The sequence below is a fragment of the Mercenaria mercenaria genome, chromosome 16 (assembly GCF_021730395.1).
Source record: "Mercenaria mercenaria strain notata chromosome 16, MADL_Memer_1, whole genome shotgun sequence".
NCBI classification, from domain to species: Eukaryota; Metazoa; Mollusca; class Bivalvia; order Venerida; family Veneridae; genus Mercenaria; species Mercenaria mercenaria.
Genome location: NC_069376.1, coordinates 53223140 through 53244238, shown reverse-complemented (window position 1 = coordinate 53244238; position 21099 = coordinate 53223140). Strand labels below are relative to the sequence as shown.

The window sequence follows — 21099 nt, the reverse complement described above, 5'->3', positions numbered from 1 at the left end:
TCTAATTCAATATTATTTCAATGTCTAAAGAATTTCTGTGGACGATTAGAAATTTTGCTCATTATTTTCACTTCATGTTTTGCCCTCGTATTTCTTTGTAACCTTTGTTCGAAATTTGGTTCTAGCTGAATAAAACTTTATCTCAAATGAGGTGAAATGTAGACCTAAAGATGGTATGTGAGTTTGGCAAAATAGGAACATGGCTTCTAACTGATAAGATTAATACAGGGGGTGTTTCAAGATGTAGTTATACAACGAATAAGGCAAAAAGAAATGAACGTTGAAGGTTCACATGTAAATGAACTAGAGAAGACATGATATTTTGTTTACACAAAAACCAGTTTTATCAGGTTTGTAGGACTTAACACTGTCGGCTGCAAGCTTTGGAAAATACACACCGACTGTCGCTGTGGCTGGTGACATGGGATGGCAATCACTTCAGTTAAACAATATAGAACAGTATTAATTTGTGGTATAGACTAAATACAATGGATAACAGTCGTATCAATAGAAGGATTTTTCTCTTTATACTCAAAACTAATCTTTTTATGGGATTTATTAAAGCAATTTAGCATGTGTATTAATACAGGATTGACAAATGATGTTTTAAAGGCAGTACTAATTCTAGTGTGAAGATGAGGTTGGCTTGAATTAAGTGGATGATAAGTATTTAGTGGTAGTTGAGAATGATATCCTACCTAGATAATTTTCAATTGTCACATGAGTGACTCAACACAATACTTTGGTTTGTAACTTTTTCCAGCCTTTAGTAAACACATAATATCAAATCCTTTTAAACAATATAGTTTTGGCCTCACTGTATGTAACATGTAGCACATTTTGTGTAATATTTCTTACATGCTTAATCACTCTTGGTATTCAGATTCCGGGTTTAAAATAAAAATAAATCTTTCAAGTTCTAAAAGAGGTTTTGGTTATGAATTCAAGTTAACTTCTTAGCTGTTTTACCACTTTCTTTAAAGTAGCTTTTAATATTTTTTAACAAGAGTGAATTCGTTTTGTTTTAAATGTGTTGTAATTATTGAAAACTGTGATAGTATTATATTATGCATTTAATTGTCTCTTATAACTCCACCAGAGAGTGGCAAAGTACATGCGTATAGAATTTCATGATGTTTTAATATTGATATGTGTACTTTGACTTTAATAAACAATAAAACATATATGTTTTAGTACAACACATAAAGTATTTAATCTGTCTATTTGCAATTCGAGTAACGTATTGAAATTATGATTGAAGTGTACACATTTTAATAAAGGGCAATTCCACAAAAAAATGACGATTACCATTTTTAGCTCTAATTCATAAAATGTTTAAAGACGACCCCTGAAATACATGTCCATAAAGGCTATGCCACCGTTGTATCACGCATCAGTGTTAAGTAGGAACATGATGATAGCAGTGGCATTACTAACAATTGTGATTTTACCACACGGTAATATTTAGTGTCATTTTCTTATCTAGTTCAGCGCTTTCATAGAATTTTCACTAATTTAATTTTGATGTTTGGGCATTAGCATATTGTTGACGACTGTGACTAAAACAGACAATGAGCGTTTGTAATAAATAACAGATTCCGGTATATGTCGGATTCAAGCCGCGATTAGAATGACTAGTTTCAGTTTCTTTAATATGTATATATATATTTTTTGTTACCATGGTAATCCTAACCCTAACATTCAGTCAGTTTGTTATACATATTTTACTCTAAATGCGTGCAGACATGCAATCATTTCGTATTTTTGCTGTGCGCTCCGATGATAATGATTTGGTGACATGCACATAACGACCGCTCCAGGTCTGTAGTTAGCAAAATGGATTGCTGGTACCGTTCAAAAATATCGAACCTTCATGTTTTATATTGTTTTCTATAAAGAGTCGCTTTCATTTGGAACCTACCAACAGAAAGCTGCTTCGAATCGCCCAACTTGAGTTTCAGCCTTGTTCGCAAAAGACATAAGTAGTACACTAGTACTAGCTAAATGGAGATTTCTAAGTCCCGTACATGCCGTTTTTGAAAAAAAAATATTAAGCTGATTATGAAAGGTTCTAAAATTATTTTAAACACAATATTCTAGAAAAAAGGGTCATCTGATTGAAGTTATTTTCAAAACAACATCATGTAACGGTAAAACCAGTTTGTTAATCATTTACTTTTATAGATTTTAGGATTTATTTAACGGTGTCATAGGTAATATTTTTGCCATTCTTGTACACATATGCATTTTATACTGGGTTTGCCACTGAAAATGCATTGACATAAAAAATCAATTTTCTTTTTTATTACCAAAATTGATTGCAAAACTTAGTATCACAAAACAAAACCATCAGTACTATTTTGGCTTCCCGTTGTTTCCCGTTATCTTCCGCTTCATTTTTGACGACGGTTCGGTTAATAAATTCGTAATTATCAGGATTTTATTAGGTAAAGGGAAGCAACTCAGCTTATATCAACTTTTCAGTACTACATGCAGTTGGCAATAATGTTCGGAAATGGTTTAGACATCCTATTTTCATTTAACTATTTTATTCATTATGTGTTTTTCTCTTTTTTTGAAGTACCTTGCTATAGCCCATAGTTAAAACCGGCGAACAAATTAATGTAAAAATAGTTTACTTTTGAAATACAGAAGAAAATGTCCCGTTCTTCGAAATAAGATCTTTATAGCAAGGTAGTCTTGATATGGGAGTAGTCTTGATGCGTACTTTAATTGAAAGGCCGTTCAAATATTTCAGTGTGTTAAGAGAACCACAAACTGTTGCAGAATTGCGTTGTATGAAGCTCTCGCAGTAATGTGCACAACCAGCATCGTAATACCTGTCAGCTCATCGGATTCAGCCTTTACTAATACTTTTTTCTGTGCACGATTTATTAAATTTTCAGTCATACCAACACAGTTTAGTGTTATATGGAAAGTTTCAAGTATGCCCCGACCTAAGCTCACTCCACCACAACCCTAGATATTATCTCACACACGTCATACATCCGTGTAAAGCCTGTGACGTTGGATTAGCTTCATTATTTGAAAGCGGGCTTTTCGTCCCTCTGAGTTTAGGGCGGGGACATCTTTTTTTAAGTTCCACTCATTGAACTACACTATTATTTCAGAATATTTTTTTCTGATTTTAGTTGTCGTAGGCGGTCCATACAGTAGTCCACAATGTGCGTCAGGCCGTGATTCAATTGTTCATCTGTTCGAGTGGAAATGGACAGACATAAAAGCAGAATGTGAGAGGTTTCTTGGTCCATACGGATTCTGTGGTGTTCAGGTCTATAAGAATTCGCTCTTTACATTTAGAACACATGTAAATTATATAACATCATCTGTTGCCGGATCTTAATAGCTTCATTCACAGATATGGCGAAACATATCGACATTTCTCATTCATGCGTTTCCGAAGGCTCATGGTGATCTTTTGTAACCACTCAATGTCTGTCGTCCGTCGTGCGTCCGTCAACAATTTTTTTAAAAAAAAATTCTTCTTGAAAACTACTGAGCAGAATTAAACCAAACTTCACAGGAATGATCCCCTTTCATATTGTTCAAAGAATTGAATTCCATGCAGAACTCTGGTTGCCATGGAAACTGAAAGGAAAAACTTTAAAAATCTTCTTGTCCAAAACCGCAAAGCGTAGAGTTTTGATTTTTGGCATGTGACATCATCTTATAGCCTTCTATGATTACTGTTCAAATCATGCCCCTGGGGTGAAAAGAGGCCCCTTTCCTGGAGGAACAAGTTTTACATAGACTTATATAGTAAGAAACTTCAAAAATCTTCTTGTAACATTATGGTCCTCTACGAAAATGTTCAAATTATGCCCCTGGAATGAAAAGAGGCCCAACCCGGAGGTCTCAAGTTTCATAGACTTAAATAGGCAAAAACTAAAGAAATCTTCTTGCCTTAAACTGCAAGGCATAGGCTTTTGATATTTGGTATGTTGCATTGCCATGTGGTTCTCTACCTAAATTGTTCAAATTATGCCCCAGGTTTGAAAAGAGGCCCTGCCCTGGGGATCCCAAATTTAACATAGACTTATATAGAGGAAAAATTCTTCTTGTCTGAAAGTTCAATGCCTAGGCCTTTGATATTTGTATGTAGCATTGTCTGGTTGATCTCTAACAAGATTGTTCAAATTACGCACCTGGGGTAAAAAGAGGCCCCGCCCTTGGGGTCACTTATGAGTTTTATAGGAATAAATACTTAAAACAATTATCAGATCATATTTATAAACTGTTTAATTATAATTACCTGATAACTCCAAGCGATTAGGAGTCACTTGACTGTGACTTTGACCTACTTCCTTGTTTTCTTAAGATACAGCCTTGAAATTTGGATGACATGAACAGTTTTGCACGTCCATCTTAAAACTGACTTTCAGTGACCATGAATGTGACCTACTGACCTACTTTCTAATATTTTAGCATCAATTTGTCATTTTATACATGTGGCTCATGTTACCCAGGTGAGCGATTCAGGGTTATCATGGCCCAGTTTATTATTATTACATGACCCTTCTTTAAGTCACCGGTCCATATTTTATCCTGTTCACTGGCTGATAGTTCATGTAAACTTTGCTATTTTCTAAAAAGAAATATGAAAATTTATTTTTGAATTCATGAAAAAAACCGTTATGGAGTGGCTTGAAACTATTTCAAACATCATAGTCTGTTTACTTAAAAATGTAACGTTTGCAAAAAAGTATTCAGACTTTCAAAGGCTTTAAAATGTAAATGAAACTGTACATAAACGCCTTAAATGCCATTTTGGCAATGAGATAAACAATTATATAGCATGATATAGCTGAACAGCGATTGCGATCGGGCTTTCTAAGCAGTTTCATCAGAAACAAATTTTATGTAACCATTCTTACTGTCAAGTTGAACGCTTCGTTAACTGATTTATCAGAACTACTATATAACGACTGTTTTCGTCGGTGCCTGAGAGCACAGTCTTACCCTAGGGACTCCCGGGAATGTAGGATCACCCTCGTGCTGTAACAAAGTGCATTAAAGCAGCATGCTTTAAGATTTAGCTAAAAATAATCTTTCTTTTAAATTGGAGTTTTGATCACATTTTGAACATTAGAATATGAATTTTTGTTTCTAAAATATTTCAAAATTTCCAAATCAAGGAAAAATGTTGGCCGCGTCGGGAATCGAACCCCGCACCGCCGCGGCAATAAAGACATTTTCCCGTCGTCGTAACCAATAGCGCTGTAGCTGAAGTAGTGGATAAGGATTTCAAAATATAGATATTTATAATGGAGACAGCTTACCTGGAATAAAAGTGTGACAAACGCTTTTCGATTTTCATCGTAAAAAGTAGTAAAAACAGTAAATTCCCGTGTGTTTCCGTAACATAAAGATTGTTAGTAATTAAATTTCAAAGCCTTCTTAAGAAATATAGCATTTATTTCAAGAAATCTAATTTTTGTTGTTGTCGAACGATCTGGAGGCATGCTGCTTTAACTTGTTGTGAAGTATTTTTTACCGCTATTTATTTTTTTACATAGAACCAGACTTGATAGTTCCTCTTTGTTCCTTTTAATAATATTCACCTATTCCTGAACCTTTATTTTCCAAAAATTGTATTACTGTTTGTCATCTCTTGTTTTATGCTTTGTTTAAATAAGCTTCTATAATAAAAAATATAGATATAAACTATTATTCGCTGAAATGGCATGTCATGAAAAGATTCTTTCAGTACTTGTAGTTTAGGGTGAGACTATCCTGCTCTCGGGTATTTCTGCGCCGTTTCTCGTCAGAGATTCGTTACAAAGTCCCCCCAAAAAACTATTCCATTTCTAGATGCATAAGAACGCTTCGCCTTAGCAGTAACATGGTTTTTCTTGGATTTATTTAATTGTAATTTGATAGAGGACAGGTTTTTGTTTAATTTTTGGACATATAATATAGCTTATACAGCCAATAAAAGAGATAAAAACAAGCGCATGGATTTCCTCAATTATGAAAGAAATCCAGTGGGAAATGTTAAAACGGGAATATCACCCTATGAGAATAAATATTTGCCGATAAAATCAAAATTATTTCAAATACGAGACATCGCTTCAAAATGGATAATGAAATTATCCCATCCTTATCAAGTCAGCCATTCTTAAAACCTTAGAATTAAAATGGCAAAATCGAGGTTTATGCTGTGCCAGTCTGTCTAGTGTTTTGCTACGAGTCACGTTTACTATCAATTCAAAGAAAATAATAATGTAATATATATGACAAAAACAAATAATAAATAAATGAGCCGTGCCATGAGAAAACCAACATAGTGGCTTTGCGACCAGCATGGATCCAGACCAGCCTGCGCATCCGCGCAGTCTGGTCAGGATCCATGCTGTTCGCTAACAGTTTCTCCAATTCCAATAGGCTTTAAAAGCGAACAGCATGGAGCCTGACCAGACTGCGCGGATGCGCAGGCTGGTCTGGATCCATGCTGGTCGCAAACCCACTATGTTGGTTTTCTCATGGCACGGCTCAAATAATAATAAGTATACTATGTTTTCGCAGGTCTCGCCGCCAAACGAAAACGCTGTCGTCACCAACCCAAACCGTCCTTGGTGGGAAAGATACCAACCTGTGAGCTATAAAGTGATCTCAAGAAGCGGAAATGAACAAGAGTTTAGGGATATGGTAACAACATGCAACAAGGTCGGGGTCAGGTAAGGGTCAATATGATATGACAACGGATATCATGTCAGACGACACAGTTTGTTTTTACGAAATTCTTAGTTTAGAATATTCTTTTTAAGAAAACTTGCGTTAATCAGGTCACTGAAACGTAAATGATCTAACGTGTACTTGCAATTTAGAATTATATTTTTCATTATGGGGAAAAAGTATTTTGTCTTGAACATTCCTGTTAGATGATGGATCTGAGATTATCAGCAAAGTTTCTGGTATTGATCTGTTGTATTTTATTGCGAGACTAGCTTTTATTTTATTTTACAAAAAATGGACACTACCAAAAAACCTCTGCTTAGTTTCTATTCACATTTTATTCTGAATTTCTAATCTGAAAGCACGACCATGCAACGATTAAAATCCTTCTTAAATTGAATACCAGTGTCACAGTTGATATTATTGTAAGGCAAAAAAAAAATGATTTCAGAATCTATGTAGACAGCGTTATTAACCATATGACCGGAGGATACTCCGGAACAGGTACCGGAGGAGACCATTTTGACGGCGGGAGTTGTAGTTACCCAGCGGTACCATTCGGCAGCCAGGACTGTAATGGCGGTGATGTATGTCATACAAGCGACGGATCCATCCATAATTACAACAATCCTGCGGAAGTTCGAAACTGTGAATTGGTCGGTTTGTCCGATCTCCGTCTATCGAAGGATTATGTTAGGGGTAAAATTGCAGGATATTTTAACCATCTTATTGACATGGGTGTTGCGGGATTTAGAGTTGATGCCGCGAAACACATGTGGCCAGGAGATCTGGAAAACGTATTTGCAAGACTTCACAACCTTAGAAGCGATGCATTCGGTTCTGGAAAAAAGCCATTTATTTTCCAAGAAGTCATCGACATGGGTGGTGAAGCGATAAAAATGGACGAATATTTTGGCACGGGCAGAGTCACTAACTTTATCTATGGTGTTAAGCTAGCTGACATTTTTCTCCGACATTCAAACCAAGCGAAATGGCTTGGTAACTTTGGAGAAAAATGGGGCATGCCCAGTTCATATGACGTTGTTGTATTCCTCAATAACCATGACAACCAAAGAGGACACGGTGGCGGAGGTAAGGTTATTTATCAAGTAACGTTACGTTTTACTATTGAACTTAAACTTCTGTTTTGCTGTAGTACGTTCCTGAACAATTAGTGTGTTGCCTTGGCAATTGTTTTGTCTACAGTATATGTCTATCTCAGTTATTCCTGAAACCGGACAGTTTACAGTCATTATGCATTATGAATAACATGTAAGATGTGTCCCCATGACATGACGACGTAAACGGCCAAACGGTGATAACCCATCTTCTCATTTGATTGACGGTGTTTAGAAGGACTTAAATGACAATTTCTGTTGACAGGCGCCCCTATAACGTTCTGGGACCCTAAACCAATGAAAATTGCAACAGCTTTCATGTTGGCCCATCCATATGGATTCCCTAGGATCATGAGTAGCTACCGTTGGAACAGGTATTGATATTATAAGTTTTGCTATTTATATGCTAGGTACAGTTAGTATGTGTCTATACTAACATAATTATGTTTTTGTGCTATTATTACCAGAAATTTCTCAACAAAACACCGAAAATGCTTAACAACGGTCGTCTGATAATTGTTGTACATTTTCCCAAACAACTGACGTCTTGTAACTTTATAACAGTTGACGTTTAAAAACTGCCGGACAACTGTTGTCTGAATATTGTCAAACAATTGCGCTCATAACTTCCTGTCACCTGTCATCTGAAATTGACCATAAGCCTGGTTAATTTTCAAATTTTTTCACCACTGCTTGATTTTTCCTTCACTTTTATACGCTACTTTTTCTCTTCGCTTTACTTCTCTTTCATTTTATCTATACCTGAAAGGAATATTCAGAATGGAGATGACACAAACAATTGGGAAGGACCACCACACAACAGTGATATGAGTACAAAGGATGTTCAGATCAACGCTGATCTCTCTTGTGGAGGCGGCTGGGTAAATAATTCTATCAGTTGTCAAAGGAGACTTTAAGTAACATTTTAAAACAATTTAGTAAAACATTAACTATGACTAGCTGGAAACGCACGCAGCGCATGTAACAAAATCGGAGCAACATCGACTTTGTATTGGCTGGCTACATATATATAAAATGTAAATGATAGAGGAATTCGAGCCAGAGCAGTTTAATGAGGCATACGAATTTGCCCAAAAAGTCGAATTATGGTCTAATTTAAGTTTTTTTTTTTTACAATTTCATTAGTCTTAAAAAGGCAATTATTACAATTTAACTTGTACATCATACAATCGTTTTAATTTGTGATATTTTCGTCTAAAAAGAAGTCACCTTCAAATATCCGAATTATCTTCAGTGCTTGTGTTTTAAGTGAAAAATATTAGATTTCAGATATTGTTTATGTCACGCATTGTCTAGTTAAAAGTTCTGGAGCTATATGTCATGTTTTTACAAGTCTTAAGAATTCCAGGTATGCGAGCACAGATGGCGCCAAGTTTACAATATGGTGGGCTTCAGGAATGTTGTTGCTGGTACCTCGCTCACAAATTTCCATTCCTACGGGGACCAGGCCATTTCATTTTCGCGAGGGGATAAAGGTTTCATTGCCCTTGTTGGTGATAACAGCTCTTTGAATCAAAACATTAACACAGGACTCCCGGCTGGAAGTTATTGTGACGTCATTTCCGGAAATTATTTAAATGGCGCGTGTACCGGAAAAACTGTTCATGTGGATGGCAGTGGTCAAGCTCACATCAGTATAAACGGGCATTCAGACGATCCTGTAGTCGCTATCCATGTTGGCAAGTACTTTTAAGTTAAACATGAGAGAGGTTGCAATTTCCTATGCAAGTTCACGAGAACTAGAAGTAAATGTATGTATGACCCGCTCACAACATGAAAATTGACACTGTCTTAAAGACACCACATTTAGATTTAGGTTTGATTATGAACACATATGACTAAACTGTATAATGAATTCTGACACATACGCTAATTGAAATAAAGAAACAATTCTTCACATACGGAAATCGCGACCTCTCACTCTGAATTGCTGCTGTATGTAGCAAAGGGAATTTCGCTTGCAATTAGCTTATTTTCATGCAATGTAATACAAATTATTTATCAAATGTGTGACTTCGTGGGAGTGAAATAAAGCCATTACATAAATTTGATAATACACTAGTGTAATAAATCCCTGACGTCGTTTATTGAATGGAGGCTTTGGTCGCATTTACTTGATCTATAATAGGTAAAGAAAGAAGAAATCTTGATGTTTCAACAGAGAATGCTTACATGTGAAAAAAAGAATATTACATTTGTGACTTTCCACATTGAATTCATTAAACTAGTTGAATAAAATTGATAAAATGGTCGGCAGAGCCTCGCATTTTATTATTTTATTCAGCTCGTTTAATAAACTCAATATGAAAAGACACTCTCAGTTCCTCTCGCTGTATTTCTCGCTGTACCTCCATCAATACCTTTCACTATTATTCTGACAATTCCTCTAATTGGAACTCCCACTATACCTCCTACTACATCTCTCACTATACCTCTTGCTGTACCTGTCGTTATAACTTTCACTATACCTCCCACTAACCCTCTCATTATACCCCTACGATACCTCTCGCTGTACCTCTAACTATACCTCTCACTGTACCACCACTATACCCCTCGCTTTACTTCTCACTAAACCTCCAACTATACCTCCACTATACCTCAAACTATTCCTCTAACCACACTTCTCACTGAACCTCCCATTATACCTCTCATTGTACATTTTACTGCACCTCTCACTATTTCTTTAACTGTACCCCTCACTATACCACTCGTTATGCCTTTTACTATACCTTTTACTTATCTCCAATATCCCTATACCTCTCTCTGCACCTTATACCATACCTTTCACTATACCACCCACTTACACTCACTATCATTATACATTTTAGTATATCTACACTATACCCCTTACTGTACATTTTTTCTCCCACTATTCTTCTTGCTATACCTCTCACTGTACCTTATCCTTTACCTTTCACTATACCAATATACCTCTCAATTTACCTTTCACCACACCTTAAACTGTACCTTCTACTTTACTATTATACTTCTCACTACACCTTTCACTTAACCCTATACTATAACCCCACTTTTCCTCTATATCTGTCACTTTACCTCTCATTATACCTTATACCATACCTTTCACTATATCTCCCACTAAACGTCCCACTGAACATCTCAATATAACTTTTACTACACGACCACTATACCTGTCAGTATACCTCCACTATACTAACATTATACCCCTCACTGTCCCACATACTTTACCTTTCACTTTCCCCTGTTCCTCTCACTAAGCCTCTTATTTTACCTTACTATTTCCTTCTTCATGTATCCCTCACAATACCTCTCCCTCCTCCCGTTATACACCGCCTCAATATACGTCTCAATATAATATACCACAGTACATGATGAAATTATTAATACATGTGGACTTCATTGAACGATACGGTAATATGAAAATTATCAACATGATTAATGATTATCTATGATATGATATGATATTAAGAGATGTGTAGATATGATATGATTTTCTTTCTCTCTTACAGGCGCCAAAGTAGGAAGTCCAAAGAAAGTTACAACTTAATTTTGTATGTTCTGATGCTCTGAACATGTAATAAATAAATAAATAAATAAATATTTCATTTAAACTCTGAAACACAGCATTGTAAAAACCGCAGGACGGAAAAACTGATAACTTAGACGGACTCGATTCAAAACATCCAACGTGTGGTATCGATTTGTGCTCTATTTATTATTCCCCCTCCCCCTCCCTTCGAAGATGGATGGGTATATTGTTTTGCAGATGTCGATCAGTCTTTCAGTCGGTTGGTCCGTAGACCAATCGGTTTCCGTATGATAACTCAACATACGGGCCTACGATCATGAAAATTTATAGAGGGGTTGGATATGACATGCAGATGCTCTACTGATTTTGAGGTTAGTAGGTCAAAGGTCAAGGTCACATTGACCCGCCACAGTTAAACGGTTTCCGGATGATAACTCGAGAACGCCGGGGCCTAGGAAAAGAAAGTTGATAGAGAGGTTAGTCATTACCAGCAGATGACCCCTATTAAACTTAACATTAGTAGGTCAAATGTCAAGTCATAGAGACCCGAAATAGTTAAACCGTTTCCGGACGCTTTGGCCTAGGATCATGAAAGTTAATAAGAAGGTTGGTCATTAAAAGCAGATGACTCCTATTGATTTTGATGTCAGTAGGTCAAAGGTCAAGGTCACAGCGACACCAAAATAGTTAAACGGTTTTCGGATGATAACTCAAGAACGCTTGTGCCTAGGATAATGAAAGTTGATAGGGAGGTTTGTCATGACCAGCAGATAACTCCTACTGATTTTGATGTCATTAGGTCAAAGGTCAAGGTCACATTGACCCAGAACAGTAGAACATATTTTGCCAAAGAACAAGAGATTGCTTTGGTCTAAGATCACATTTGTTACGGTGGTCACTTATTACTGGTAAACGATACAATATTCTTGATTTGAGATCAGTACGTCAAACGTCCAATGTACAGTGACCAAATAATTACTGTTCCTACTGAATACATCAAGGGGACATTTCGTGTTCTACGAGCTTTTGTTGTACTAAGCGGTTGAAAATAATTTTGGTTTTACTGGCGACAGTAAAGAAATGATTTTTCCGAATTCCATGCGATATGGACGACAGACTAGCACCGGCAAATCCATCGCGGATGCGATTCATGTTTAAATTGCCGATCCTATTCTGTTGTTCATTTCGCATGAACACCGAAATAAAAAGTTTCATTTCTTATCTTTACATTGTTTCCTTTCCGTTTGTTAAGAAGATTAAATTATAAAGTGCATTCTGTTGCATTTAACATTAAAATCAGCTTCCCGGCCATTCTGGTTACCAGATGGAGCAACTGCGACGGTCATCTAAGGAACGTTCTCCCTGACTATACGCCGACGTCGCGGTATCACTAAGCAGCGTTGACGTAAATTTTACGCCTTTCCTTTTACTGTTCATACGAAATGCATGTCATAATTTTCAATGGAAAAGAATGGGGCGAATGTAATTATTAGCAAATAAAAGAAAAAGAAGATTTAGAAGATATGAATCATACAATTGCTTGGCTCAAACACCGCAATGTTCTAAAATACTTTTATTAGATTTTCGTTTTAAAATTTCTTTAGCGAAAAACAAACAAAATTTAGTCAGTATTAACAAGAGTAGTACACATGAATAATGTTAGAGTATGAATAAAAATAGAATTATCTAGAATATACATACTGTAATACAAATAGTATATAAGGATAAGATCGTAGATGTTTTCATTATCATTCTGTTAACAATCAACAGATGTGAATGCAATCTGAGTCTTAAACATACTAAATAACTTTTATAAATCCACAGCGTTTTCATGTCCGTCAAACATTGAAGAAATGATTTTTTTTCAGTGTTCATGCGAAATGAACGACAGAATAGGATCGGCAAATCCATGAATCGCAATAGGAATTCATGTTTAATTTGTTGATCCTAATCTGGCGTTCATTTCGCATTACAGCATTGACGTCACGTTGGCGCATCATGCAAAATTTTCAATGGAAAAGGATAGGACCAATGTAAATATTTGTATATAGCAATGATCGAGTGCCTAAATACTAAGGAGGCCACACTGGGCACTAATAACTGCAAGTTTTCTTTTGTTGATTTAAACGTCACAACGACACAATTAAAGGTCATATGGATACTTGCCACGTCACTTTTAACTTTAGGTTAGACTAGTTTCGTTGTTGTGTTCTATTAAAGCTACTATCCATAGAACAATTAAATTTCATTGCAGAAAAATGATTTTCTGCTTGTACTACTGGTTAAATTAATTATGTTTTCAATATTGAAGCTTTGAAAATTATTAAAAATACAACAGAACCACAAACTGTCGTCCCCGGCACTTAGCAATTATAAAAATAGCACATTTAATCGACATATATTCCGGATGTAAACAATGCCACGAGAAACCGAGACAGAAACAATTAATGGTTCTGTGGTAAAGTTATCCAAAACATACAAGTTAGGGTCAAATTATCTTGCCAAAATCTCGGAGCTACTGCTTGCGATTGTCACTGTTATTTGTTTACCTTCGGGTTTTTTCCGTCAATTTCACGTTCTAAGATAGGTTTCACTACTCCATGAAAAATAAGTGATAACAAAGTAACGGAATGGAATTTAAATATAACAATTTCTATTTCCATAGTCTGAAACTGTAAATGAAAGATATAAATGCTTGCAATTTTGAATAAAATTAGTGTTTTCAGTTTTCATTGATGTTTAACATGACAACAAAATACAAAGCATGGAGCTATAGTTTCTAAATATCTTTTTACGACATAAGTGATAGCATCGTTTTAATACATGGAAAATGCACTTTATATCTATTTACAGACGTTTCAAATGAAGACATATGAACTGCTTACAATCCGAACAATTACTTTGTGTGCAGTTTGTGTATCACATATGTATATTATGTCTTGTACAGAAATTGCAAAACATTTCTTTTAATTTCGACCGAAATTCTATGTTCATAAACCCATAGATAAAAGGATTTATCATTGAATTTACGAAATATGTCCTCAAAAAGACATGATAGAGTATTTGTTCGACTTTACTTAATTTTGTTGGTATATCAGGATTGGAGTACCTTATAATGACAATCACTAGGTAAGGGAGAAAACTCACAACAAAAGCTATTGTAACCATTCGCATGATTAATGTATTCCTACGCAGACTGAACTCTTTTACTTCCGTATGTCTAAGTTCATCCGAGATAATGCGGTTCATTCTTGCCCTACTTTCGATGCTTTGGCTCCGATAAAGAATCCCCCTTACACTATCTGGAGTGACTGGTGACACTGGGGTCACTGGAGTTAAGCAGTTTGTGCTAGTTGTTGATCCAGATGATAAGCGACCATTTTTCGTTCTATTTTTATCTCTTTTACCAATGTTTAGATATAAAAGTTTAGTGTCGGGTTTCTTCTCAGGCGAATTAAATGACGTGTCACTTGCGCTATCATCTGATGTCGCGTGTTGAACACAAAGATTGTTACGTGATATATCTAGTCGGTCATCGCATTCGTGATTCGAAACACTACAAATGTTATCTAAGTGTAGAGAACTACTGTTTGTATTGCAAATGTTATCTTTCATCATGTTATCTTGAGATCTTTTCTCAATATTTGTGTCTATATCTTCCTTTTGTGAATATGATTGTTCTTTATTTTCGTTTTCAATGTCGTTTAAAACAATGCTTACAGTGGTTTCATTAGTTTTTCTTACCTGTTGCCTTGCAAGGTTGTTGGCGGGACTTTGGTCTATGCGGTTTATATTTTCAAGCGAAACCGCGCGCGAACTTCTGCTACCCCAGCTCATTCGATCACGGTTATCAGCCGGACTATTTGGCACGGTGCCAGTAAATGCAGACATCATGCTTATACCAAAGTATTTCAGACTGTGTCTTTTTTCATTAGATACATACGTGCTTGTTGACATAAATAAACTGCGTCCAATAAGTAAATAAACCATGGTCAAAATTACGAACATAATAATGTGTCCACCGAACAAGAAGAAATAAAATCCTGCGGGTAATTTGTAATGCTCGACATAGAAATTTGATATCAGACAAGTTTTGCTTTCAATTTTCATCACTTTTCCAGTCTCAATGTCTGTTTTCTCTACTTGGTATGTATAGGTTCCGTAGAATATAAGTGACGGCCATGTTGAAATGATACCTAGGAGAACGGCTATTAGACATGTCCGCTTTGCATACCGCACACCTAATTCCCTTCCAAGGAATGGCCGACAAACCATTAAATATCTGTCAATTGAAATAGCAATTAAGACAAACGACGAAGAAGCAGATGCTATGAATGTTGTGAATCGCGAGATTTTACAAATTACGGCATAATCAAAATTCATAGGGTTCCACAATATGGCCGCCTCTGTTGGCATGTTGATAACACATGACATAAGATCAACTCCTGCTAGCGTTAGGATAAACATTGTTGTTTTCGTTAATTTCCATTTAGCTGTGAAAATATATATTACAATTGTATTTCCTATGAATCCTACTATCATAAAGAAGATAACAAGTACGAATGGGTACATATAAATCTCCATTAGCTCACGTCTTGCTTCGTCAACGAGTGGTCCGTTGTACGCCATGACGTCATCAGTTGAATTAACATTTGACGTCATGTTTGATGTAATGTTTACTGCCGACATGTTTTCCTGTTAGTTATTTAAAACCGCCTGAAAAAAGAAAAGAAAACAGTAACTAAATCTATCAGATCAGGGTGGCAAACCAACGCGACTTTTGGATACCGTACACACCGAGACAATGTCCTAATTCATGTAACATTTTGCCAATATTTTTCTAAATACTTGACAGACTTTCATAAGATAAAGAACGTTGAAGACAGCAAAATACTTTCTTCCCTCCGAACAAAACATCAGCTGTCAGTTCTTAGTTTTTCTCAAACACTTCACCCAACTGCGAAAGTGTTTACGTTTTCTACAAAGTTAGTCTACGAAAAGCAGTTGGGCGATGTGTTTGGAAAAAGTACTGAGATCTGATGGCAGACACTGTGCGGAGGAAAGCACTTACTTTGCTGTGTCCTAATCACTTTATTTCATGAAAATCTCTCTAGTAAAAAGGAATATACGGCAAAATGTTACCTGAACCGAGATGTTTTCTCCAAGTGTATGATATCCAAAAGTCACGTAGGTTGGCCAGCCTGTACATAAACATCTTTAAAGCAGAGAAGGAGCTACATGTGGTAAGAAACTTGTAGGCCTACTGCTCACTTGGTTTTACGTTTACATTTTTGGTTGGTTTTAACGTAAAACCGACGTAATGTTAGGTCATATTGCGGCCTTCCAGCTTTTCACAGCGGTGGACGATCCACAGTGCCCTCTCAGGGCATTGCTTAAGGCACAGACGGGCACCTGGATAGAACCATCCACATCCTGTAAAGCAACCAGATGACTTTATGTTTAGAATATGAGCAAACTTTAATAGTCAGATTATCTATGTTCTTATCAAACAATTGTCTTCACGATGAAACTTTATAACCTTCTTTTTAATATTTTAATAATATCTATAAAAAAGACTCTTCTACAAGAAAAATCTCTCGCTACGGTTTGTCGTGTATAAATATTGTGTCAATGATGATTCTTTTAATGAAATATGTAGATTATTTAGATACTCTCTTATAGGTTCTTATCAAGAGGGTCATGATGACTCTGGATCGCTCACCAGAGTAATATGTTTCAAATGTCAAACTGATGATTTTTAGAATTTTTTTGGAAAACTTTCCAATGTACAATCAAGTAACCCCTGGGGCGGGGCCAATTTTACCCCGGGGGTCATTATTTGAACAAAGTTTGTAGAAGTCGACTAGGCAATGTTACATATCGAATATCTAAGATCTAGGCCTTCTGGTTTATTTTAAGCAAATTTATGAAGATTTCCCTATGTACAAGAAAGTAACCCCTGGGGCTGGGTCAATTTGACCCTGGGGGGACAAGTTTGAACAAATTTTGTAGAGGTCCACTAGGCAATGCTACATGTCGAATATCTAAGCTCTAGGCCTTCTGGTTTATTTTTAGAAAATATTGAAGATTTTTCTATGTACAATCAAGTAACCCCATGTGGCGGGGCCAATTTGACCCCGGGGTCATGATTTGAAGAAATTTTGTAGAGGTCTACTAGGCAATGCTACATGTCAAATATCTAAGACCTAGGCCTTCTGGTTTATTTTTAGAATTTTTTTGAAGATTTTCCTATGTAAAATCAAGTGACCCCTGGGGCGGGGTCAATTTTGACTCTGGGGTCATGATTTGAATAAATATTGTAGAGGTCCACTAGGCAATGCTACATATGAAATATCTGAGCTCTAGGCCTTCTGATTTATTTTAAGAAAATTTTTGAAGATTTTCATATGTAAAATCAAGCGACCCCTAGGGCAGGGTCAATTTTGACCCCGGGGGTCTGATTTGAACAAATTTTGTAGAAGTCCACTAGGCAATGCTACATGTGATATATCTAAGACCTAGGCCTTCTGCTTTATTTTTAGAAATTTTTTGAAGATTTTCCTATGTAAAATCAAGTGACCCCTGGGGCGGAGTAAATTTTGATCCCGGGGTCATGATTTGAACAATTTTAGTAGAGGTCCATTAGTCAATGCTACATGTCAAATATCTAAGGTCTAGGGCTTCTGGTTTTCGAGAAGAAGATTTTTTAAGATTTTTCTATGTAAAATCAAGTGACCCCTGGGGCGGGGTCAATTTTGACCCCGGGGTCATGATTTGAACAAACTTGGTAGAGGTCCACTAGGCAATGCTTCACACCAAATATCTAAGCTCTAGGGCTTCTGGTTTTTGAGAAGAAGATTTTTAAAGTTTTTCCTTTCGGTTGCCATGGCAACCAGAGTTCTGCATGGAATTCAATTTTTGAACAATTTTTAGAGAAGACCATCCAAGGAACATCCCTGTGAAGTTTCATCAAAATTGGCCTGTTGGTTTAGGAGGAGATGTTGTTTAAAGGAAAGTGTTGACGGACGGACGGACGGACGACAGACGGACGCCGGACGGACGGACGGACGGACGGACGCCGGACGGTGAGCGATCACAATAGCTCACCCTGAGCACTTTGTGCTCTGGTGAGCTAAAAACTGGACAATAAATGCTCTGAACCATAATTTATACGGTTACTGAATTTAATGTTATTTCAAAGGAGCTTACAGTATCAAAACATAATAACATCCTTGGTTAGACACCAAACTGTTCACGCAAAATTTAACAAGAAGCTGGTACATTGTAGTACATATCTCTTTTAAAACTTACAAAATTTGTGAATGTCATGAATATCACATTTTTTACATTTAAATTACAGAATATCGCAAAATGTTTTTTTTTTTATATTTTACATCACAATCTCCTTAATGACATTTTCTACATCATACCTCTTTTGGAGTCCGTACGTGCATGAGTACTGATTTTATTCTAATACATCTCAGATTGATACAATACTGTGAAATAATTGTCCACTATGCATTATATAAAATATCCTTAACCTCCATAATCAACTTAAGCCTCCGTTTTCTCCTAATGTCACAGTTTGTAGTCCTCAGCACGTGTTAAATTTCTGAATGCCAGAAAGAAAAGAAATGTCATAATCCGTTTTATGTTTACTGTCTTTTTCACGGTAAAAATTATGCAAATCCAGTACGAAACCATTAGTTTATCAAAAAGTGTCAGACTCAAAGTTTTTAAAGTTGTTTTTTATGTTCAACATTAGTCGCTAAGCCTGCTCAACTCTGGAATGCATATTATTTAGCGAGTACATTTATTAGGAAGAGTACTTTTTCAACTAGAGAGAAATAAATGACATTCCAACAGGTTAATGTTGAGAGACTTAGACGAGGAGTTTTGCGAAGATCATTATCTACATTGTATATAGACAGGCTAAACATGAACTCATTATATCTTAATTCTTTTGAACCTGATGCTTTTATCTATAACAATCACCCACACTTTGAAAATAAACCCTAAAAGAATTTTTTTTCAACAAACCGCCTTTTATTGTTTTCGCGATATTTAGATACATTTTCAAAATCTTACAGCCCATTTTTTATGATAGAAAGAAGACAATTCAAGATTTACCCATAATTATAATACGGTACATGTATACATAACAACGATATTATTGGAAACTTACCACAAAACAAGTGCTCTATTATAATGGGTTTAGAATTAATAAATTAACGTTAATTTAAACGGTAACTAAATCTAAAATTCAAACCTAAGATACGTGAATTTTCGCTGATATTTTCCGTATTTTTTACAACTGTGTAACAAAGTGAAAATAAAAAACAACACGTAGTGTACAAACTCTTGCAAACACACACATGCATCAAGTTCTCCTGTCAGCAGTAAGAATTATATCACATATGGTACCAATTTACAAGAAAGTGTACGAAATCACCGAAATATTTCAAATAAAACAGAAAAACACAAACCTTTAGTGCACGATAAATTCGTCTCAATCAATAAAATTATTCTCGGCAGTAATCAAGTCTGTACTTTTAAAACATTATTTGAACTTGCTCTGCTAAGTAAAAATCCATTTTAACTCTTGAATACAAGATAAGTTATTTTAAAGAACATTGAGACAAAGAAGAAATCCGAAAACATGTATCTTTTTATAAAACATTGTAACATATAAAGTTACTGTACATTATTTAAAGATAATATTCAAAACATCTGTCCATAAAAGCATCGTGTTGATTTCTTCATCGAAAGGACACGCAATATATTTAACACAAATTGTAATTCTGTGTATTTCTTTGCGAAAAACAGTGCCTTTTAAGATGTAATTACTTATCCGAAATGTTCATTTCTCATAGAAATTGTCAATTTCTTTTCGAAACATAAAATTCAAATATCAGTTCACAAGGGAACTGTGCATTTCAGTATTATAAAATATCCGTAAACTCAATGCAACGCTGTATTTCTTTTGGAGCTCTTTTAAAACATCCTCTTTCAAACACAAACGAAATATTTCCATTCTGTTGAGTGTCGTCAATTCACACAGAATCTGCAGATTTTAGTTTAAACAATATCGAAAAATTCGTTAAAACACAGAAAATGTGCAAGAATGTTAAAAGAATTATATTTTGTTTTTCACTTATCAAAACATGTATTTACACTGTCCGGTAGAAACTGCACTAGATCTATTTTCATATTACAAATTTATGTAATAATCCTTCATAAATTTTGCATTTTCTTATGTTTTTAAAAAAACACCGATCTTATAGTGTCATTTTGAAGTGACGAATTTATCACAGCACGGTCTATTATCAATAAAAATAAAGAGTACAAAATTCATGGTGTGCGATGACATTTATTTCTTACACAAATATCTAAATTGACAAGTTTTGTAATGTCATTCAAAAGATTCACTGAAAGACGGTTTAACACATTTTACGCATTTTTGAATTTGAATCTATTTATAACTGAGCTTTAGAAAATGGATAATATCTTTTTGAGACTGTACAATTTTACAAACAAAAAGGATATACTGTACATTTAAAGGCTAACCTAGATAAATTAATAGTTTTAGCTTCTTCAGCCGCATTAAATAATGGTTCATGATGTGATTGTTAATGAAAAGTCTTCGGCGAAGTTTGAAGTGTTGAAATAGTCCCAAGATATCTTAAATCTTTCCCGTTGACGGAATACTAATATTAATGTATAATAAAATTTTGAGTAATGAAACAATTCAGAAAA

General features: G+C 35.5%; 2 protein-coding genes across 3 annotated transcripts; one reads left to right on the top strand and one right to left on the bottom strand.

The window, feature by feature from the left end:
• The first annotated feature begins 1371 nt into the window (after nucleotides 1-1371).
• On the top strand, nucleotides 1372-11433 carry LOC123540265 (alpha-amylase-like). The gene is made up of 8 exons (XM_053527097.1): nucleotides 1372-1457; nucleotides 3153-3292; nucleotides 6547-6698; nucleotides 7148-7788; nucleotides 8080-8188; nucleotides 8584-8695; nucleotides 9184-9514; nucleotides 11324-11433. The coding sequence occupies exons 1-8, from the start codon at nucleotides 1373-1375 to the stop codon at nucleotides 11359-11361; spliced, it is 1608 nt and encodes a 535-aa protein (XP_053383072.1). The 5' UTR covers nucleotide 1372; the 3' UTR covers nucleotides 11362-11433.
• A 2541-nt stretch (nucleotides 11434-13974) lies between these two features.
• Nucleotides 13975-20831, bottom strand: LOC123539878 (uncharacterized). Of its 2 annotated transcripts, none has more exons than XM_053527092.1 (2): nucleotides 19830-20831; nucleotides 13975-16059 (listed from the first exon to the last, which is right to left on the bottom strand). In XM_053527092.1, the coding sequence occupies exon 2, from the start codon at nucleotides 16030-16032 to the stop codon at nucleotides 14263-14265; it is 1770 nt and encodes a 589-aa protein (XP_053383067.1). In that variant the 5' UTR covers nucleotides 16033-16059; nucleotides 19830-20831; the 3' UTR covers nucleotides 13975-14262. The 2 variants fall into 2 exon arrangements, with proteins under 2 accessions (XP_053383067.1, XP_053383068.1); XM_053527093.1 differs by lacking the exon at nucleotides 19830-20831 and adding an exon at nucleotides 18774-19777.
• Between the last annotated feature and the right edge of the window lie 268 nt (nucleotides 20832-21099).